The 21,391-nt window shown below is 40.1% G+C and overlaps 1 protein-coding gene across 1 annotated transcript in view; it reads right to left on the bottom strand.

The window, feature by feature from the left end:
- LOC127652369 (adenylate cyclase type 9) overlaps window positions 1–17,726 on the bottom strand; it is a 57,941-nt gene extending 40,215 nt beyond the window's left edge. The window contains 2 exon segments of the mRNA XM_052138476.1: window positions 15,917–17,569; window positions 17,606–17,726. Of these exon segments, the coding sequence (XP_051994436.1) occupies window positions 15,917–17,569; window positions 17,606–17,726 (1,774 nt within the window).
- Window positions 17,727–21,391: the final 3,665 nt, after the last annotated feature.

Below are 21,391 nucleotides of genomic sequence, written 5' to 3' on the forward strand. Positions count from 1 at the left end.
TTCATGATATCAGCAATGGAATTACTTCTAGTGACCGTGGTCATTTTTAATATCAGCTATTACATTTGTACTCGTAAAACTGCCAATTTGTGATATTTAAACAATGATGTCATCACTTATAGAGACATACATTCTAAAATGGAATTTTGAACTCGTAAAAATGTAACACATTTCACTCGTGTCATTCACTCTTGCTCAAAATGCAATTACAGAGATCTAAAATGTATGTCTTACTAGTTCATTTCTTATTCTAATTAGTTTAAAATTGTCATTTTGATATAAATAATTACATTGTTACTAGTGCACTGTGCATTCTTGATATCACCAGTTGAATTGCAGTAAATATCTCATTTTTTGAATATCTGTCATTTGGTTTTCACTTGTGGCTCAATGTTCATTTCAGATATATTTTATTTGATTATAACTAGAAAGAAATTATTTTAAGATATCTTTAATTTCTCTCCAATTTATTGATATCTAAAAATCTATTTCCAGTTATCTGAAATACTAAATGTAATTATGTTTTTTACTAGTTTACTATTCTATCGGTGATACCAAGAATGGGCATTTGCACTAGTAACAATCTAATTATTAGTACCATAAATTATCATTTTTACTAGAAAGAAGTACATACTGTCAAAAATAATTTTACCTTCCCATTAATCCCTTTACACTAGTGCCGAAATTCGGGAAGGAGGAGGGATGCGCCGTAGTGGAGTTCTCACCTCTACCATCCACCCCAAAGGAGCAGCTGTGGCCATCCGCCGGAGGACGGAGTAGCCTGGCCATCTGGAAGTGGAGGAATGGCCGCCGACCGTGAGAGGAGGAGGGGCTCCCAACCAACCGCCTGGAGCAGTTACCACTGCCATGTTCGGCGGTAGACCCCTACCATCCTCCAAAAACGCGGTGGGGCATTCTGTCCGCCAGGGGCCGGAGGACTGTCTCCGATCCGCCAGGGGCCGGAGGACTGCCTCCGATCCACCCGGGGAGGCGCGGCTGTCGTCCGCTAGAGGGTGGAGGAGTGGCCAGGGAACAAGCTACGGCGTATCGGAGAACCAGCGAGTACGTGTTTTTCTCTCTCTCTCTTCCACTGCCGCTCCGTGTTGGAGTTTCCGTCTCTTTTTAAATGTTTTGTTAATTTTGCACGATCGCCGTTACGGAATGTAGGTGCCACATTTTTTTGGGTTTCCCTCCCCTTGTCCCCTCCCTCATCCAGGTAGACGGGGATAACCTGCCGGCAGCTGGGACGGAAAGAACGCCCCTCACCAGGGAAAGGGGGTACGTCATACCGGGGGCTCCACGGCCTGAGAGAACAGGGGAGGAATGTGGCAGGCCGGGTCGTGAGTCCGCACACCCGGCCCCTAATCAGGCTAATCAAGCCTCAGAGAGGGATAAAGGCCGACACCTATGTGTGTGTTTGTCTTTTAGTTTAAGTTTTGTGTTAAACTATTATTTATATTCTCAAGCCGGTTCTCGCCTCCTCCTTTCCATTAATCCCTTTACACAAAACTAAAAATGTAGAGGTAAAATAACCGCCCTGTATTAATCTTGTTAAGATAACTCAATTATCCAAGTTTTTGTGGCCTGAGCTTACCATTAAATGCAGTTTATTTTATCTCCGACAATGAATGTGCATGCGCCTGGAGATATATGCACTAATTAGTGGGTCCACAAGGTGGCAACACTTACATTTTGAGCCGTTGCTCTCACGAAGAAGAGATAAAAGAAGACGTAATCGCCACTAAACATTATGAGATGAAGGTAAAAACAACAACAGTGGATGTGCAAGTCAAGAGCTTCTTTATGGGTCTAAAGTCCTGGAGAGAATGTCCATTGTCTTATATCAGACCTAGCGTGCATGCGCCAACCACCCATGTATGCATGCACAGTTATTTGGAGTATACGTTGACAGGCTTGTGTTCAACGTTACGTAGACGCTGAGCGTTTGCGTCAAAATAGAAGAATCCCGATGGCTTCTGGAAGTCAGCATGAACATCATAGCAAAGGTTTTACCATCAAATGTTTTATTACAAGCCAGACATTGTAGTGTTCTCTGAGCTTTAGGTATATTGTATGACTGGTGGCATAACACATGTGGCTGCCTGAGCCCAATTGATCTTTGACCTGCGATGAGACGCAATCCAAGATGTTTATATGACAGCAGGGCTCATTGACCAGACTCCAGGTGGCTTTGATCGTATCTATCGCCTTTAGGTAACTCGGGTCTCGAACAAGAGTACTTGTGCTGCTCTAAGACCAATACCTTTCAAAACATTGCGCTTGAGATAAACAAGCACACCTGCTCACTATCTTCGTTGACCCTTCAAGTTCAAACCCCTGTAGAATTTAAATCTGTCCAGACAGGAACACTGGCGAAAAGAGCTGCGACTTGTTCTGCTGACTTAAGCTTTCCAAACTTTTTCGGAGAACTTTTTGCTGAAGTGTGGAAACAACATGTGCACATCTCATTTCACACAGCCCAGACTCGAAAAATACAGTATATCGAACCAGCTCTCTAAGGTCATTAAACAGACAATTACAGCTAATTATGTTGTGTGCCATAATCAAGCTACACAGTACATTAGATGCAACTACAAAATGCATTCTCTAGGGTGGGGGTGGGTGCCATTTTTGAACTGTACAGAGATGATGCATCTAGACACAATGCAAGTCAATGTGCAATCAAATGTACAGTAATTGTGCTCAATGGTAGTCTATGGGGAAGGCCATTCAGGAGGGTTTAAAGCAAAAATGCGCAGCTTGTATTTTGTTAACACACTAGAATCATCTCTTGCATGAGGATAAGTGTGTTATTTCAGCTGTAAAGTTGTCTAAACGGCCCTTTTAGCAGTGGAACTACTTTTCTAGGTGGATTAACTTTTGGTTAAGGATATTTCGTTTCTGCACATGCTGCTCTAACTCGTGCAAATTGTACCAGCTCATGATCAAAAGAGTATACTTTGGGGGGTCTGGGTAGCTAAGCGAGTAAAGACTCTGACTACCACTCATGGAGTCGCAAGTTCGAATCCAGAGCGTGCCGAGTGCCTCCAGCCAGGTCTCCTAAGCAACCAAATTGGCCCGGTTGCTAGGGAGGGTGGAGTCACATGGGGTAACCTCCTCGTGGTCGCTATAATGTGGTTCTCGCTCTCGGTGGGGCGCGTGGTGAGTTGTGCGTGGATGCCGCAGAAAATAGCGTGAAGCCTCCACACGCACTAGGTCTCCGCGGTAACGCACTAAACAAGTCACGTGATAAGTTGCGTGGACTGATGGTCTCAGACGCGGAGGCAACTGAGATTCATCCTCCACCACCCGGATTGAGGCGAGCCACTACGTCGCCATGAGGATTTAGAGCGCATTTCCCCATAGACTTCCATTGTAAGTGTATTACTGTTAGCATGGTTTGTGCTTGTTTATACAAACCGAGAGACATACAGTATCAAAGTAGTTTGCAGTGGTAATTGAAAGCATATCACTAATGCTCTCTATACAGCTAAACCTGGATCATTTCTTTAATAATCTGAGCTGTCAGTACATACAGACCAGGATAAATTCTAGTTAGGTCAAACAATGAAGGGCAGGTCTGCTATACTCCCCTCTAGCATGTCACCCTTGAACAGCGCACTTAATCGAAGGTCATTTTACAGTATTGGGACGGTCACTGTTGTAAAAATTATCTTGAGTCACTGTGGGTAAAATATTTTTGGTTATTGACAGTTAAACTTTTCTTCATCACTGTGGAACATTCCAGAGCTCAACAATCATTTTTTCCCTGCAAACCAAGTCGAGCCAGTAGTTCAGATTTGAACTGGCCCTACAAAACATGGTGTTTTCAGACATGTATGCATGTATGTTTGTCTGTGTGTGTGTATATATATATATATATATATATATATATATATATATATATATATATATATATATATACTGAGGTCATAGAGGTAATTACAGCAGTGCTGATTTAGGGCCATATAGCACGATTGCGAGTGTGAAATAGCTTATATACAACAGTTCATACAAAAGTACATTTTTAATTTTTAACAGCTGTGATGAGCCTTAAAGCTGAAGTTGTTCGTTTAAAGCCGTCTAAACTGTTTCCTAGCTTTAGTAGTAGTGATACAAGCAATCATTAAGAGCTGTTGTATGTACACGCGGATTCACTTCGCGTCACCTAACTGGATGATATTACACACAGAAATGACCTTTTGCCGCCACCTGCTGGCTAACATATGTAATGCCAAAAAAAAAAGACAAACAGTAGCTCTTAACACATCTGCACTGCTCTTACACTTTAGTTAAGAAAAGCATGAACACAAGCGGAGTGATACACACACAGTGACGCGTCCGAGTGCTGATGGTGTCAGACCATCAGTGCTCATGGAACATCTCTCATCCAATCAGATTCGAGGACCAGAACTAACTGTTTTATATATATATATATTGTTCAAGACAATTCAGATTAAGTATATTTACATGGACAGTGCCGGCACTACAAGCAAAACAAGACGTTCTTTGCGAGCTTTTCATGTGGAATTCAAAGCGGCAGATCATGTAAATGCAGCTTCACGATTGCTGTAGCAAAGTGGATAACCACTATTAATATTGCGAAGGATGAGGGTTTAAGAGAATGCAATTGCAATGAAAAGTATTTACATGTACAGAATTTAAATGAGTTAACCTTCCACTTAATAGAAAATTTTAATAAAGCATTAATGTTACATATTGTTTTCTTTTCTAAAATGAAACTAAATACATTTTGACAAGAAAAGAAGTATATAGAGTATAGATTCAAATTTCTGCACTTTCTAAATCTGCGATTAATTGTGATTAACTATTAAACAAAATCTTATAATCAACTGACAGCAATTATATATATATATATATATATATATATATATATATATATATATATATATATATATATATAATTATTATAAATATTTCAAGAAGTAAATACAGTATATTGTGAGGCCAAAATATATTAATTTATATATTCAACACATAAAAATATGTGTTAATATGTATAATATATAATACTTTATATTATATATTATATAATATATTTTTATACTAAATTGATATTTTTTCATTAAATATTTTCTTTAAAAAAAACTGAAATAATTGTGTTCTTTGTTAAAATAATTTATAAAGCTATAATTGAACTCCTAAACACTGTTGCTGGAAAATATGGGCATATGATGCAAAACGGTACTGATTTGTTTATCATTTTAAACCTATTCAAACTGATGCTTCCACCCAAGCTAGAACAAGTTAATTTCAACAAAACGTCACCTAGAGAAATCTGTTAGGTAACAATACCTTTGTGACCAGGGCTGTAACCACCATAGACATTGAGGGGGATATGTTCCACCCAATATTCATTATAGTGGTCTACTGATATGGGTTTTTTACTGCACATGGTTGTTATTAAATTATTACATTTGGTCCAATCCTGAATATGTGGTTACATCATTGTTTCTAGGAAGGCAATGTAGAGACTGAACCTCTTGAAAGTTGAATTGAGTACCCCTGGAATAGAAGTTAAGAGGCTTGTATTGCCCTGCTGCTCTTGTTTAATTCCATCCTGAAATAGAATTGATTCTAGAATGTCCTACATCCTGAAATTAGCATTCAAGTGGTTTTTTTTGTGTTCCTCTTCTATATATCTGTGTTCCAGATCTTCAGCGGAGCTTATTAAAGAAAAACAATAGATCAGATTCTACAATCAATATGTTGACATTAAAGAAATATTCATTGGTTTCACCTCAACCTTTTGCCGAAGTTTGTGCACAGCATGTGTTTGCTACTGCGGCACAAAATCAGAGTGAGGACTGACAACTTGGCTAGTCGTGACCTTCACAGGTGGAATGAAAGCAAGTAGCAGTCCAGTGAGAGTGTGTGTGTGTGTGGGGGGGTTGAGGTCCAGTGGTCAGGAGCAACAGTCATAATTGGCACTCAAAATTCAATTCTCAGAACTTCATTGCTTCAAGAGAGGATTGGTTGTGTTTGCTTTTTTTGGTTTTTTAGCTTGTTACTGAGAAAGTTACGTATATTTATGTTTTGTAGATACACCTAGTGATTTCAGTCCTGTTCGTTTAAATATGCGTGCTGTTTTTCTCGCACAACCAAGTACCTGAACAACCATTTAAACCTTATGTCCCTCCAAGGGGACTGTAAAATGTTTGTGACACTGTGAAAGTCATTCTGTTAAATAAATTCCACCAGCTGGGGTTGTGTGGCAATAAAGATGCTGGTTATGTCATTTTCTAGTTGTTGAGAACATTTCAATGTCCTGGAAATGAGCAGGGGTGGTTGGGGGTGTCAAGGATTGAATCATTTAGGAGGGAAAAACATGTATTTCTTCTGGCAGCAACAATGACTACGGGTAAATAGATTGGTAAAGTTAGTCAAAACTTTAATGTTGGCATAGATTGTTAGACAGACAGACAGACAGACAGATAGATAGATAGATAGATAGATAGATAGACAGACAGACAGACAGACAGACAGACTGATGGATGGACAGATGGACAGACAGACGGATGGACGGACAGACAGACAGACAGACAGACAGACAGACAGACAGACAGATAGATAGATAGATAGATAGATAGATAGATAGATAGATAGATAGATAGATAGATAGATAGATATACTGATGGATGGACAAATGGACAGACAGACAGACAGACGGACAGACAGACAGAGAAACAGACAGAGAGATAGATAGATAGATAGATAGATAGACAGACAGACAGACAGACAGACAGACAGACGGACGGACAGACAGACAGAGAGACAGACAGAGAGATAGATAGATAGATAGATAGATAGATAGACAGACAGACAGACAGACAGACAGACAGACTGATGGATGGACAGATGGACAGACAGACGGATGGACGGACAGACAGACAGATAGATAGATAGATAGATAGATAGACAGACAGACAGACAGACAGACAGACAGACAGACAGACTGATGGATGGACAGATGGACAGACAGACGGATGGACGGACAGACAGACAGACAGACAGACAGATAGATAGATAGATAGATAGATAGATAGATAGATAGATAGATAGATAGATAGATAGACAGACAGAAGAGAGAGAGATAGATAGATAGATAGATAGATAGATAGATAGATAGATAGATAGATAGATAGATAGATAGATAGATAGATAGATAGATAGATAGATAGATAGATAGATAGATAGATAGATAGACTGATGGATGGACAGACGGACAGAGAGACAGATAGACAGACAGACAGACAGAGAGACAGACAGACAGAGAGATAGATAGATAGATAGATAGATAGATAGATAGATAGATAGATAGATAGATAGATAGATAGATAGATAGATAGATAGATAGATAGATAGATAGACTGATGGATGGACAGATGGACAGACAGACGGATGGACAGACGGACGGACAGACAGACAGACAGACAGACAGACAGACAGACAGACAGACAGACAGACAGATGAAGATAGACAGATAGACAGATAGATAGATGATGGATAGATAGATAGATAGATAGATAGATAGACTGATGGATGGACAGACGGACGGACAGACAGACAGACAGACAGACAGACAGACAGACAGACAGACAGACAGATAGATAGATAGATAGATAGATAGATAGATAGATAGATAGATAGATAGATAGATAGATAGATAGATAGATAGATAGACTGATGGACGGACAGACAGACAGACGGATGGACAGACGGACAGACAGACAGACAGACAGACAGACAGACAGACAGATAGATAGATAGATAGATAGATAGATAGATAGATAGATAGATAGATAGATAGATAGATAGATAGATAGATAGATAGACTGATGGACGGACAGACAGACAGACGGACGGACGGACAGACAGACAGACAGACAGACAGACAGAGAGAGAGATAGATAGATAGATAGATAGATAGATAGATAGATAGATAGATAGATAGATAGATAGATAGACTGATGGACGGACAGACAGACAGACGGACGGACGGACGGACAGACAGACAGACAGACAGACAGAGAGAGAGAGATAGATAGATAGATAGATAGATAGATAGATAGATAGATAGATAGATAGATAGATAGATAGATAGATAGATAGATAGATAGACTGATGGATGGACAGATGGACAGACAGACAGACGGATGGACGGACAGACAGACAGAGAGATAGATAGACTGATGGACGGAAAGACGGACAGACAGAGAGACAGAGAGATAGAGAGATAGATAGATAGACTGATGGATGGATGGATGGATGGATGGATGGATAGATAGATGGATAGATACACTGATGGATGGATGGATGGATGGATGGATGGATGGATAGATAGATGGATAGATACACTGATGGATGGATAGATAGATAGATGGATAGATACACTGATGGATGGATGGATGGATGGATGGATGGATAGATAGATGGATAGATACACTGATGGATGGATAGATAGATGTGGCTCTTTGACTTTCCAGGTTCAATTATTTGATAAAAGGTCACCCTAAGGTCACTGATAAAAATTTAAGCCTAGATATCTATACCACAAAATAACACATTCTGAATGGCCAACGGAAATTCACAGACAATATATGGATTGATATGCATGATTCCATAAAAAGCCTTTTAGATTTACGCACACAAGCTATTGCTATTGACTACCTTGCTGAAAAGTCCATCTATATTCTCAGGATGTTTTCTTTTCTTCTTTTTTTAGCAGTGACAAAACTAGATGAAGAATAATTGCCTACCAGGTGCAAGGCTGGATTTGGATTGGATTGGCATACCGGGTATTTTCCCGGTGGGCCGATGCACTTTGGGGGTCAATCAGGGGTGGACTGGCCATCGTGAGAACCGGGACTAAGCTGAAATGAGCGTTATGCAGAACGGGCCACAAAACTGTACCGCGATATGCCAAAGGGGGAAGCGATATGCAGAAAAGGACAGCGAACCCCCCCCCCACAACTTTGTTTTTAAAATCCCAGTACAATTTCTCTTCCCAGTCAACCCCTGACCAGGTGCACCTTCTGTATTGGGCACACCAGAATTGTGGGCAGCACAGTTATGACCCACATTCTCCCTTTAGTGGGAATACATTAGCCAGACAAAATGATTGATTTAATAGCCTGAAGTGGCATCATTCTTCGAAACCGTGAGAACACCGGGGCAGAGCCAAGTACTTTCCAAGTAAACAGACAAAAATAGCTTCCATTTCCACTCAAATAAGCACTCCACACAACAGGGGGTGATGCACACACACACACCCACACAAACACACACACACACACAACACACACAAACACACACACACACACACACACACAAGCACACACACACACACACACACACACACACACACACACACACACTTGGACATTGGAAGTGCCCAGAGAAAGGCCAGCTAAAGATATAAAACATGACACAATTTTACTAAGACATTATTTTTATAAACGGTTTCATCTCCCATCATTGAGCAACAGAGCTCGGCCTGAAACGCTCTTGTTTTGCAAGACACAGCCAAAGACATGAGCTGCCTCCTCCCTAGGGCAATATATCGGCCAGTCTCCTTTATCCAGGGCAACAGTTATGACTATTCTTACTTTTGGTATTTATAACACAGACTGTGGTTAATTGGAAGGACTGTGCACCAGACTGCATTGTGCAAAGACAGTGACTTATTCAATGCCTGTATGCAATACTATTTTTCAGAGCAAGAGCATGTGAGGTCAAGAAAGTGGTTTTGCTTAACTAGCGTTTTGGAGATGTCTCCTTTATCATTATCACTCTATTCAATGCAAACCTGCTAGCGTCTGTGTTAAAGATTGGAGGTGTGTAATGGTTGTCAGTTGGTAGGTAGCTGAGCAGTATGTAAACCTCACTCTCCTGGTTTCAAGAAGTGCACTAGCAACTGACACTAGACACTAGGGCCTTTAGCCTCCTTGTTAGCAACCCGGCCTCCCATGCCAGAGCATTCGAATCCGGTTCGAATCCCACTCGGAGCAGGGTTGAGTAGGACCGGTTACAGTGGTGCCGTGACCCGGATGGGAGTGAGGTTTAGGGGGGTGAGTGTAATGGTAGCCAGCTGGTAGGTAGCTGTGTAGTGTGCAAACCTCACTCCCATGCCAGAGATGCCGGTTCGAATCCCACTCGGAGCTGGTTGAGTAGGACCGGTTACAGTGGTGCCGTGACCCGGATGGGAGTGAAGTTTAGGGGGGGTGAGTGTATTGGTAGACAGCTGGTAGGTAGCTGTGTTGTGTGTAAACCTCACTCCCATGCCAGAGATGCCGGTTCGAATCCCACTCGGAGCGGGTTGAGTAGGACCGGTTACAGTGGTGCCGTGACCCGGATGGGAGTGAGGTTTAGGGGGGTGAGTGTAATGGTAGCCAGCTGGTAGGTAGCTGTGTTGTGTGTAAACCTCACTCCCCTGGCCTCAAGAGGCACACTAGCAACTGACACTAGAGGCTGTAGCCTTTAGACTCCTCTTTAGTGAGCCCGCCTCCCATCCCAGAGACTTCGGTTGGAATCCCATTCGGAGTGGGTTGAGCAGGACAGGTTACACTCCTACTGAGGTTGAGGTACGGGTAGGTTTAGGGGTTAGGGGTTAGGGGTTAGGGGTTAGTGTAAGGGTTGGTTTAGGGGTAAGGTTAAAAGTATAACTACATATTTAAGCCAGAGCAAATTAAGCATAGAGCCGCGGAGGCTCTCAGTAAATAAAAAGAATCTCTGACAGCGCTTCCCTGTCAGTGATAATATGATGGTGAAATAGCACAGATGCATACTTTTCCGCCTAGCTAAAGCACATTTTAATTAACACAGAAACATACCAAATCTTAAATATCAGCAAAATGAGACGTGTTTCTCTGGAAGCGCTTTTCATGGTGAGTTCAAAGCGCTGCTTGACGCTCTGAGGCGAATCATGAATGCAGCTTCACGCTTGCTGTAACAAAGCAGATAGCTTTTGAGAGTTTAAGGGACTTAATGCCCATTGCAATGAAAATGCAACCTATGTGGGCTACAAGACCTACAAGACTTTGGGGGACATTTAATGTTAATTTGGTGCTATTTTAGTGCATTTCTATCTTTATACTGCAGAAGGCTTTTGTTTGGAAAATGTTAATAAAGCATTATATTGTTACATATTGTTTTGTTTTCTTTCTTAAGATGGAAATAAATTAATTTGGACAAAAATAAGTATATTTAGAGTCACGTTTCAGCACTTTAAAATCTGGGAATAATCACGATTAACTACAAAACATTATACGATTAGTCGCGATTAAAAAAATGTATCTAATGACAGCACTAATATTTACATAAATATACAGGGTGTATATGGGAGTTTCTTTAACTTGGGGAACTTTTAAAACAGTGGATTTCTAAAATGTTATTATTTCATACTATTTCTTTTTTTTATTTGTCTATTAACAATGTCCAACAGTGTATGTGCATGCATTACAGGAGTTTGTCATTTTGTATTTATTTTGTATATTTTTTTTTCCATTTTATAATATTTTATATAAACAAAATACACACCTTTAAATAATATTTGACATGTTTTGCATAATTTGAGAAAATTAGTTTGATTGGAAATTATGACAAATATATATATATAAATGTTTCTTTTTTGAAAGTGATATTAACCTTGATTTTTCTTGATTTTCTTCAATAACATCTAAAAACTTAATTAAGAAAAAAATTGTTGGTGTGGCGGAGCTAACGTCACAACTGTGAGACAATATTTCACCCATTAAAAATCTGTAATACCTGTCCATTTTAATGAAAATCAATCTCTGGGACATGAAAGTGCCCCAAGTTTAAGAAACATACATACAGTATACATAGTATATATGAAAATGCACTAGATAGTTGGAAAGACCCAGGCCTGCATCTTATGTTGGTTTTGTAGTTTCATCTTTAAAGCAAATTGAAAGACCTGACTGCGACAGTCACAGAGAAATAGCACCAAGATCTTTTATTTAAACATACAGTATGTCCAATTCAAAAGAACATCGGTGTCTAAGGACTGGCTGCAGTTTTGCCATGAGTGTCCAGCTCGGTTTAATTTACTTGAGATCTGCAGTCTCCATTCTACAGACTGCCAGCTTTCCACAAGAGTTTGTTACTTTACTTTACAGTAGCTGCAGTGATTTATGCAGCTACTGTGAGCAGCTGGAACATTTGTTGTCATGCTGGAGCTGAACTCTCTTTTGACGGAGAGCTCTTTCACTGGCCTGTAAATCCAGAGGGGGAAAGATCAGTCCTGGGCACTGGACTGAATACATCACCCCTGAGGGCTGTCAGAGATGGAACAAAAAAAGGAGTAAACGTCTGAAGAGGGTCAATCAAGCAAATCCAAGATATGAGGAAAAGAATGTCGCCTCTTTAAATATTTCGTCATTAACTTGATTAACATAACAGAGCGTAATCTGTTAAAGGTATAGTTCACACAACTATGAAAATTCGATCATCATTTCCTCACCCTCACGTATCTCGTTTTGTGTTCAACAGAAGAAAGGCAACATGCGGGTTATCTGTCCCTTTAACGTTCTAAGCAAAAGGGCTTGTCAGTACACTGCACGTTAAACTGAGCAAACTAAAACACCTTGAATTCAACAGAGAGTTAAGGGGTGTTAGAAAAAGAAAGGTTGTTATGCAATGTTACGCCTGCTCTTGCTGTACCATTCTGAGTCATTTATTTAAAAAAAAAAACTAGAGCACTAAAAGCAAAACTACCCCTAAAAAGACTCTAAGGAAAGGAGTGCCAATTTAAAGGCACACAAGATGGAAAATGAAGGAAGGAAAGTGGGAGGGGAATTGACAGCTTTTTTGAAACAGGCACCATGGGACCATTTTAAGGAAGCCATTTTTACCCTCTTTAAATGAGGGCAGAAGGAATGAAGGAACGATAGAGTAAAAAATAAAATGACACTCAATTTCTCAAGAGACTTAAATCCTCTTTGATTGAGGGGGAGTGCTGGCGAGAAACGCTGGGTAAACGAGCGGGATTCTCAAGGGCAACGGCCGCACCATCATTTCCAGTTGACCTGTCGCACCTACCGAGACACCTGCACTGCCACGCCATGATGATGCGGTGACAGCGTGGAGATTTGTTCTGCCACAGCGATTTCGGTTCTGCCAAGTGAGTATATCCACTCACAAACAGGAATGTGGGATTCTTCCGTGGTTATATAGTGGCACGCCAGTGGAGTTGGATAGAAACGTCAAGACAGCTTTAGAAATGCAGGAGGTGAATGTCACAAAACCTGTCAAGAATATGTCCCGTCTATATTGCACTCCAAAATCGGGATACATTACAAATAATACTTTGTTTAAAGAAAATAAAGCCTATACTCCATTGTGACATTATTTTCTTAACAATTACGCACATTTTAACCTATTTTAGCCATAATCACCCACATTATTGCCATAATGCAAACATAAACACACATAAATATATTTAAATACTGTTTAATAAATACTGTCTGCATTAAAGGAAGGATAGACAGATAGACATTGTGTTTACATTTTTACTGTAATACAGAAAATATAGTAATTTTACTATAATACAGTAAAAATACTGTACTACGCTAAAAGATGGACAGGTAGATAAATATTAAATTTAAATTAATTATTACTGTAATAGAGTAAAGGAAGTAATAATTTTACCGTAATACAGTAAAAATACTGCACTACTGTAAAAGATGGACAGGTAGATAGACATTTAATTTACATTAATTATTACTGTAATAGAGTAAAGGAAGTAATAATTTTACCGTAATACAGTAAAAATACTGCACTACAGTAAAAGATGGACAGGTAGATAGATATTGCATTTACATTAATTATTACCGTAATAGAGTAAAGGAAGTAAGAATTTTACCGTAATACAGTAAAAATATAGCACTACTGTAAAAGATGGACAGGTAGATAAATATTAAATTTAAATTAATTATTACTGTAATAGAGTAAAGGAAGTAATAATTTTACCGTAATACAGTAAAAATACTGCACTACTGTAAAAGATGGACAGGTAGATAGATATTACATTTAAATTAATTATTACTGTAATAGAGTAAAGGAAGTAATAATTTTACCGTAATACAGTAAAAATACTGCACTACTGTAAAAGATCAACAGGTAGATAGATATTACATTTAAATTAATTATTAGTGTAATAGAGTAAAGGAAGTAATAATTTTACCGTAATACAGTAAAAATACTGCACTACAGTAAAAGATGGACAGGTAGATAGATATTGCATTTACATTAATTATTACCATAATAGAGTAAAGGAAGTAAGAATTTTACCGTAATACAGTAAAAATATAGCACTACTGTAAAAGATGGAAGGGTAGATAGACAATGAATATACATTAATTATTACCGTAATAGAATAAATAAATAATTTTTACTGTAATACAATAAAAAATACTGTACTACAGTAAAATATTGATATAGATAGACATTGAATTTACATTGATTATTACTGTAATAGAATAAAGAAAGAAATGTTTTCTGTAATACAGTAAAAAAAATACTGTAATACAGTAAAAGTTGGATGTAGATTTACATACATTTTTACTGAAATACAGCAATTTTAGGCAATTTAAAATTTTAAGCAGTTACATTTTATTGTAATACAGTAAATAAAGCTATTTTTACTGTAATGGTAAAAGATGGATGTGTGGATAGACATTGTATTTACATACAATTTTATTGTAAGAGGGGTGGGGGGTAATCTTCATGAAAACAGTGTCACAACAGATTTTGGTCAACCAATTGTTAATGGTCTACAAATAGGCTGTTTGATTAAAATGTGACGGGCATGTTTTGTGAGATTCACTCATGGGTCTCATGGGTATGAAAACATATATGAAATCTTAAAGGCTATTTCATAATTAAGACTGAAACACATATTAATGCCAATGTACAGAATAAAGGTTTCTCATCTTATAAGTCTAAAGAGGTTAGGTCATTCGATGTTATGATTCTGTTATAAATACTTTCAAAATGAGATTTCATTTCCTTTGGTCTGGCATTCCTCGTTAAGTTAATAAGATCTATTATGCAAGCATGATTATGGCCTGAAAAGATTAATAACACGTTGGGAAATTCATATTCTTTATGACAAGGGAACTATTACTCAAGCCCCAATTATTGCACTTTAGCTTGAGTTCAAGTGCAATAAAGAAGGAACCATCTGCATATAACGTGCAGAATTATTACGCCACGTATATACTATATACATTAGGTAAATGCTCTGGAGGTGACCAGCTGTATTTAGAAGAGAGCGTTTAGAAAGATTATATATACAATATGTAAAAGACATAGGCAAATTTAGCTAGCACTCTAACCTCAGTAGCCTGCAGAAAAGCAATCATGTTAATTGTTCTTGGTTGGCCGCTCCCCGCTATTGCTATTAGGCTCTTAACCATAAGGCATGATCATGATGCAGAGAAAATTACACTCCTTTTTCAAGATTAATTGAATGTACATATTTCCAACATGAATCCTTTTCTGAAGGCTGCAGCAAAAGAGAACACATGACTGACTAAGAAACCTGCTCAAGAACCTGAATAAATCAGAAATGGTAAGAGGCAACGATTCAACAAGCCTTAGACAAGTTTGGCCCTGAGGGCAACAACAACATGCAGGCTGAGAAGGGGCAAGGAAAGTCTTAAAAGTAATTTGACCCAAAAGCATTTCACTCCATTCTCTGTGGGACAGTTTCGCAACAAAGATTAAACACTGTGCTAAACAAAGAAAAATGCATCAGAAAATCAGTACTAAGGGTTGGATTTAAAGGGATAGTTCCCCCAAAAATATTTTATGGACCCTCATGTTTTTAAGTAGAACTTGCCTTATCTGTACCATTAAATGAACATCTTACCTTTGAGTTGATCTGCAACCACACTTGGTCCGATCCTTTCTGGGACCCGCCCGTCCTCTCGCAGGTAACGATCATCCAAGAACTTGTCCGTGGCCTCGGACAGGTGAACTTTTCCAGCAAAGCCCAACTGCTCCATGAGATTGGCTAAATTGACATCGTTGGACCAGACGTCGAATTTAAAACGCTTCATCCCGAGAATCCCACAAAGTACAGTGCCCGTGTGCACGCCAACACGCATTGTTACCATCTCCTTCTTCTCCTGACAGAACTGCTCAATGGCTTGGATCATTCCAAGCCCCATCTCTACACAGCAATAGGCATGGTCCTCTCGTGGTTCGGGGCAACCGGCAACGCAATAGTAACAGTCCCCAAGCGTGCTGATCTTCTCGCAACATGTAAGCTCACACAAGCGATCGAAACGGCCAAATAAATCATTGAGGAGTCCCACCAGCGCATGGGCAGACTTGTTGGCACTCATTTTGGTAAAACCGACAATATCTGCGAAGAGGATGCTTACAGGCTCCATGCGTTTCATATTGAAGGGTCGAAAAATAATCTGCCCTCGCGGTATTGACATCTTTTTGCGCTTGGCATTTTTAGGGCTCGCAGCACTGGCTATTGCAGCTCCCGTTGAGTAACGTTTAACTGAATTGTCATTGTCATCATCGCTTTGCTTCATGAGCTCATCCGCAACCCGACGAGGCATCACAGAGTGGATCATTCGCTCCTTCAGGGCCTTTTCGACCTCCAAGTCTTTCCCGTGCATAATGGCCTGGCCGACCTTGAGGAACGTGCTTCGTGAACGCACTTCTGACATAATAAAAAGGTGTATACCGATGATGTGGGCGCAAAGATGTAGAATGACTCTCCCAGGGATCAACCAATAAAGAGTTTCCAAATGTTCCTCGGGGAAGTGGCTCCATTCTTGACCATGAATCAAGTGCATCCAGCCAAGTGTCTCAAACAAAATGGAGTAGAGCAAGCCGAGAAGTACTGAAGCGTACAGACGAACATGGAGGAAACTGTAGAGCAACGAAAGCACTTCCATGCCAAGCGAGAAGGTGCCAACTGGAGATAAACACGGGGCCTTTGAATTTATACTTTGGGGAGCCTCAAAAGTTACGTTTCCACTCTCAGAATCACTGAAGTCCCCTATATCTTCACCCTTCATAGAAAGATTGTTGAAGTCGCTAAAACCTGTCGTTTGGATCTGTGGTGCAAGTGTCAGGGAGAAAGTGACCACAATTAGCAACAGTGAAGCCTGAGTGTAGCAGTGGGCGTAAAACCGTGTAAAAGTAAAGGTGAACAGGAGGCAACAGAGGAGTAGGAATGAGGCTGTAGGCAACAAGAAGACAGTCTGTTCACATCGATTGGCATTAACAATGAAGAACAAGCCCCACAGAAGACTAGCGACCGCCAGGTAAAACAACACACATCTAAAACGCCTTTGCGTCTGCGGGAAGCAGCGCTCACGGCAGGCCTCCTCCAGAATGTTTGAATCAAACTTGGGGTTCCAAAAGTGCCCGGCTGACCTCTCAAACAGCTGTGGCATTTTCCTTTGCGTCCGCAGGCCTTTGCTAGCCGGTTTGCGGATGCCAGACTCGCCTGAGCTACAACTAGAAGAGATGCTGTATTTGCAGTGTTTGGAGCCCCCTAGAATGCTGCACATAGCGCTGGTGCCCAAACTACCACGCTGCTGTTTGTGTGGTTTGGTACCACTGATACGCACGGATGCAGCGCCATCACCGCTAGAGTCGCAGCTCACTTCACTGTTGTGAAGTAGCAGTTGTTGATGTTGAGGAGAAGCCATGATACTTCAATCAGACTTGAGCTGGGATGAAAGTAAAAAATGATCAAAACAAGCTGCTGGGATGGGAAAAAAATGGACGTTGGGCCAGATCTAACGTCTTTATGAAAGGTTAATGTGTGTATTTAGACAGTTCCAGCATTTTAGGTTGGTTATTTCATCTCATGACGTCAATTGCACATTCCTCTACTCTTCTATCCTTACTTGGCGCACTTGGGTCAGAGAGGTTTATCCAAAGCGCAGGGAATCTTATAACTTATTACAAAAGTCAATTGAAATGTTCTCTACTGATGAATCAGCAACATTATATAATTACACCACAGACTTTAAGACTCCAGCCAAGATTTTGTTTGTTTTGACTCCCTAAAAGACGTCATAACTCCCTTTAATCCAATATATTGCCCAAATGCCCCATTCTTCCTATAAATGAGCCATTAGGTGATACAATTGCATCTATGACACATTAGCGTAGACGTTTCAAGAACTGTCAGTATTCATGCTTGGTGTAAGTTTTGGCATTTCTACTGTCCCATCACAGCAATGCATAATACAATCACAAAGCACTTGATCTATTGAGAAAACATCAAAACAAGTCACACTTCCAGGATAAAATGGGCATTTCAAGTCAGTCAAGGAGTTTCCAAACTGAAATGCTAAGAAAAACTCCACACCAGCTACTCAGCAAGCCAAGAAATCTTCAATCCGGTCTCCTAAAAATAGACCTTCCGCTCTCTTTGTATCTCAAATCTAGAATGCGCGTTCATTGGAGACTCCGTGTCCTTTCAAATAACACAACTGTGCCGTATGACATCACTGTTGTTAATAAAACAGAATGCAGAAGGTCTTCAATAATGGGACCCGTTAGTTTTCTCTCAAAGGGCCTGTTTGTTAAGTATTCTTTTGAATAGAGCACCGACCTTTCCTGAGTTCCCACTCCTGATCTTGCTCTTCTATTCCAAATTAATAGACGTGCGTAACGAAATTGAAAGAATACATATTACGCATATGAATAGAGTCAAACAAAAAACATAAAAAACTTGTTTTTCAAGATGCATAAAGGACTGCATGTCCAGTATATTCCATTTAGATCCAAACCACCCCTAAATGTCCATCAGGTATCGGGTTAGAGTGTTTGAAATCAGATTTGGCCATGCATATCCATATGCATGTAAAACTTCTCTGCGTCACGTGAAGAATGAAATCACCTTGTTGGTCTAAAGTCTTTTAAGTTTCCCTTCGTCTCATAGTGCGATGGAAAAAGTCAACTCCAGTATCTCCATATTTACTCACAGTGGTGAAGTGGCTCTTTGGTTTCGCTTTAGGAGTCCACGGGCAGCTTTTGCTTTGAGGTCCAAACATCTCTTTATGAGCCGGTTCCCCAAATTTTCCCCAACATGACACAGCTTTGCACTCCTGATACAAGCTATTGTCTGGTGCATTTCATTGTTGTCTGGTGTGTTTTGCGCGCTGCTGAGGCGCGCAGATCTGTGGCATCGGATCTCCAGCTTCTGTGTTGGCGATCCGACGGGGTGTCTGCACAAGTCCGACAGTGACGAGAATAAATAAGAGGTGGGGATAACGGGGTGCGCGCACGCTCCGGAGAGAGAGGAAAACACAAGGGTGGCGCGCACGCATTCAGATGGAGGTGGGCTGCTCTCAACCCGCAGTGTGCGCGTTCGAGCGCGTCCGCAGCACTGACGCGCGTCACCGAGTCCTGTCAAAAGGATGGGGAAAGGGGAGGGGGTTCCAATCAATGTGACGTGTATTGCAGGGGGGATCTATCTATCTATCTATCTATCTATCTATCTATCTATCTATCTATCTATCTATCTATCTATCTATCTATCTATCTATCTATCTATCTGTCTATCTATCTGTCTATATATCATCCAGCTATGCATCTATCTATCCATCCATCCATGATGGATGGATGGATGATAGATAGATTTATTTTTATTCTGTTCAGCTCTGCTGAGGCTAAAGGGTTTATTAAACATTTTCCACAATGTTTTTCATGACGCTTGCCAAATCAACCAATTTTGTAATTAAATGTTGATCCCGGTTCATAAAGCGTTTCCCAAAATAAACCATAATTCTTCAATCCCCATGTTTTAATTAATAGTCTCTCTTCGCTCTGTTGTGCTCACACTATACAACAGCAACACAGGGGCTGAATCAAAGTGATTATGTTGTTGTGGAATTTAGTACGAGGCTAAGATGCTTAAAACCCTGCAGGAGGAGTTTATCAAAGGAACTCCCTGGAGAACTGAAGATGTGTCCATCTCTAGATCAGGGGGGTAACTGAGCTTGTGGGTCACAGAGGTGACAGTTGACACAGAAATACATTGATCATGTTTCGATATGCAAATGAGTTTCACACTGGAAAATACATTGAGAGAATTATAATGGAATTCTTCAGATATCTGTTCAGACACAAATGTGTGTTACTTACATGACTGAATCTTAAGAAACCATTGAAGAATATGTCTGGGTCATATTTCACCCCAAAATCAAAAAATAAGATTTTAAGCCTATTTTTTTAGGACATATAAAGGAATATTCTGGGTTCAACAAAAGTTCAGCTCGGTTAACAGTAATTTTTGGCATCATATTGATTACCACAAAGATTAAGTTCGACTGGTCCATTTTAAGGCACTTAAAATAAATCGAATGGGGCTCATTTTTGGAGGGATTAAAGGCAGAAATTTGAAGCTTGTCATTTTATAAAAGCACTTACATTTAACGCTTATTTTTCGTCATTGCACCCTTGGCCCCGCCCACTGGTGCTCAGTCAGACAGGTGAAGAGGGGAGAGATTGGCCTGTTAGGGAAGATTCATCTACACCAATGGAGACTTACACAGGACACCTTCATGCACCTGTCTGGACTTAAATATTATTCTACATAAACATGCACTAGACAAACGACTATGACCGTTATTGTGCATCTTCCGCTGCTTTTAGACGCAATGTCAAGTTATAACTCTAAAAAGGCGACCTCCATTATGTTTCATTCAGCGGCTCTGTCTTACTGTTATGAAGACATCCTGTACATTTTTTACACCCATCTGTGATATTTTTAATTATTAGTTCTTTTGTAAAGCATGCACTAGATGGGCATCTTTGATTGTTTTAAGATTCAGTCATGTCAGTAACGCAATTTGTGTCGAACACGATATCTGAAGAGTGGCATTATAGTTGCTCAATGCATTTTCAAAATGAACCTCTCTATTCTGGCCTCTGTCTGGCACTGATTCTGGCCGAAATGCGTTCTATAAACTATCAGGAAGACTTGCAGACATTGAGCTGAGATCATGAAGCCCATGACATTATACAAATGAATGTCAAGATTTACAGATAATGCATCAATGCTTTCTATCTGGATGTATAAACCTGTTCTGGTAGGTCCAAGCAGTCATGTCACTTGAAATGTCCATCAGATCCTCCTGGAGATAGGAGGCAGGGTTTGAGGAGCCTACCCCCGTGCAGGACGGGACTCAACAGGTGGTGGTGGGGTGGAGGAGGTTGCTGTGTTAGCACACTGAAACAGCAATGTGATAGATTGTGAGCAGACTTATAAAGCGACGGATTACATGTGATTGGCTAGGAGTTACCCCGCTAATGGTGCGATGATGTACAGCTGCTAGTCTTCCTGCTACAACTAGGCTGC

The sequence above is a fragment of the Xyrauchen texanus genome, chromosome 12, assembly GCF_025860055.1.
Source record: "Xyrauchen texanus isolate HMW12.3.18 chromosome 12, RBS_HiC_50CHRs, whole genome shotgun sequence".
NCBI lineage: Eukaryota > Metazoa > Chordata > Actinopteri > Cypriniformes > Catostomidae > Xyrauchen > Xyrauchen texanus.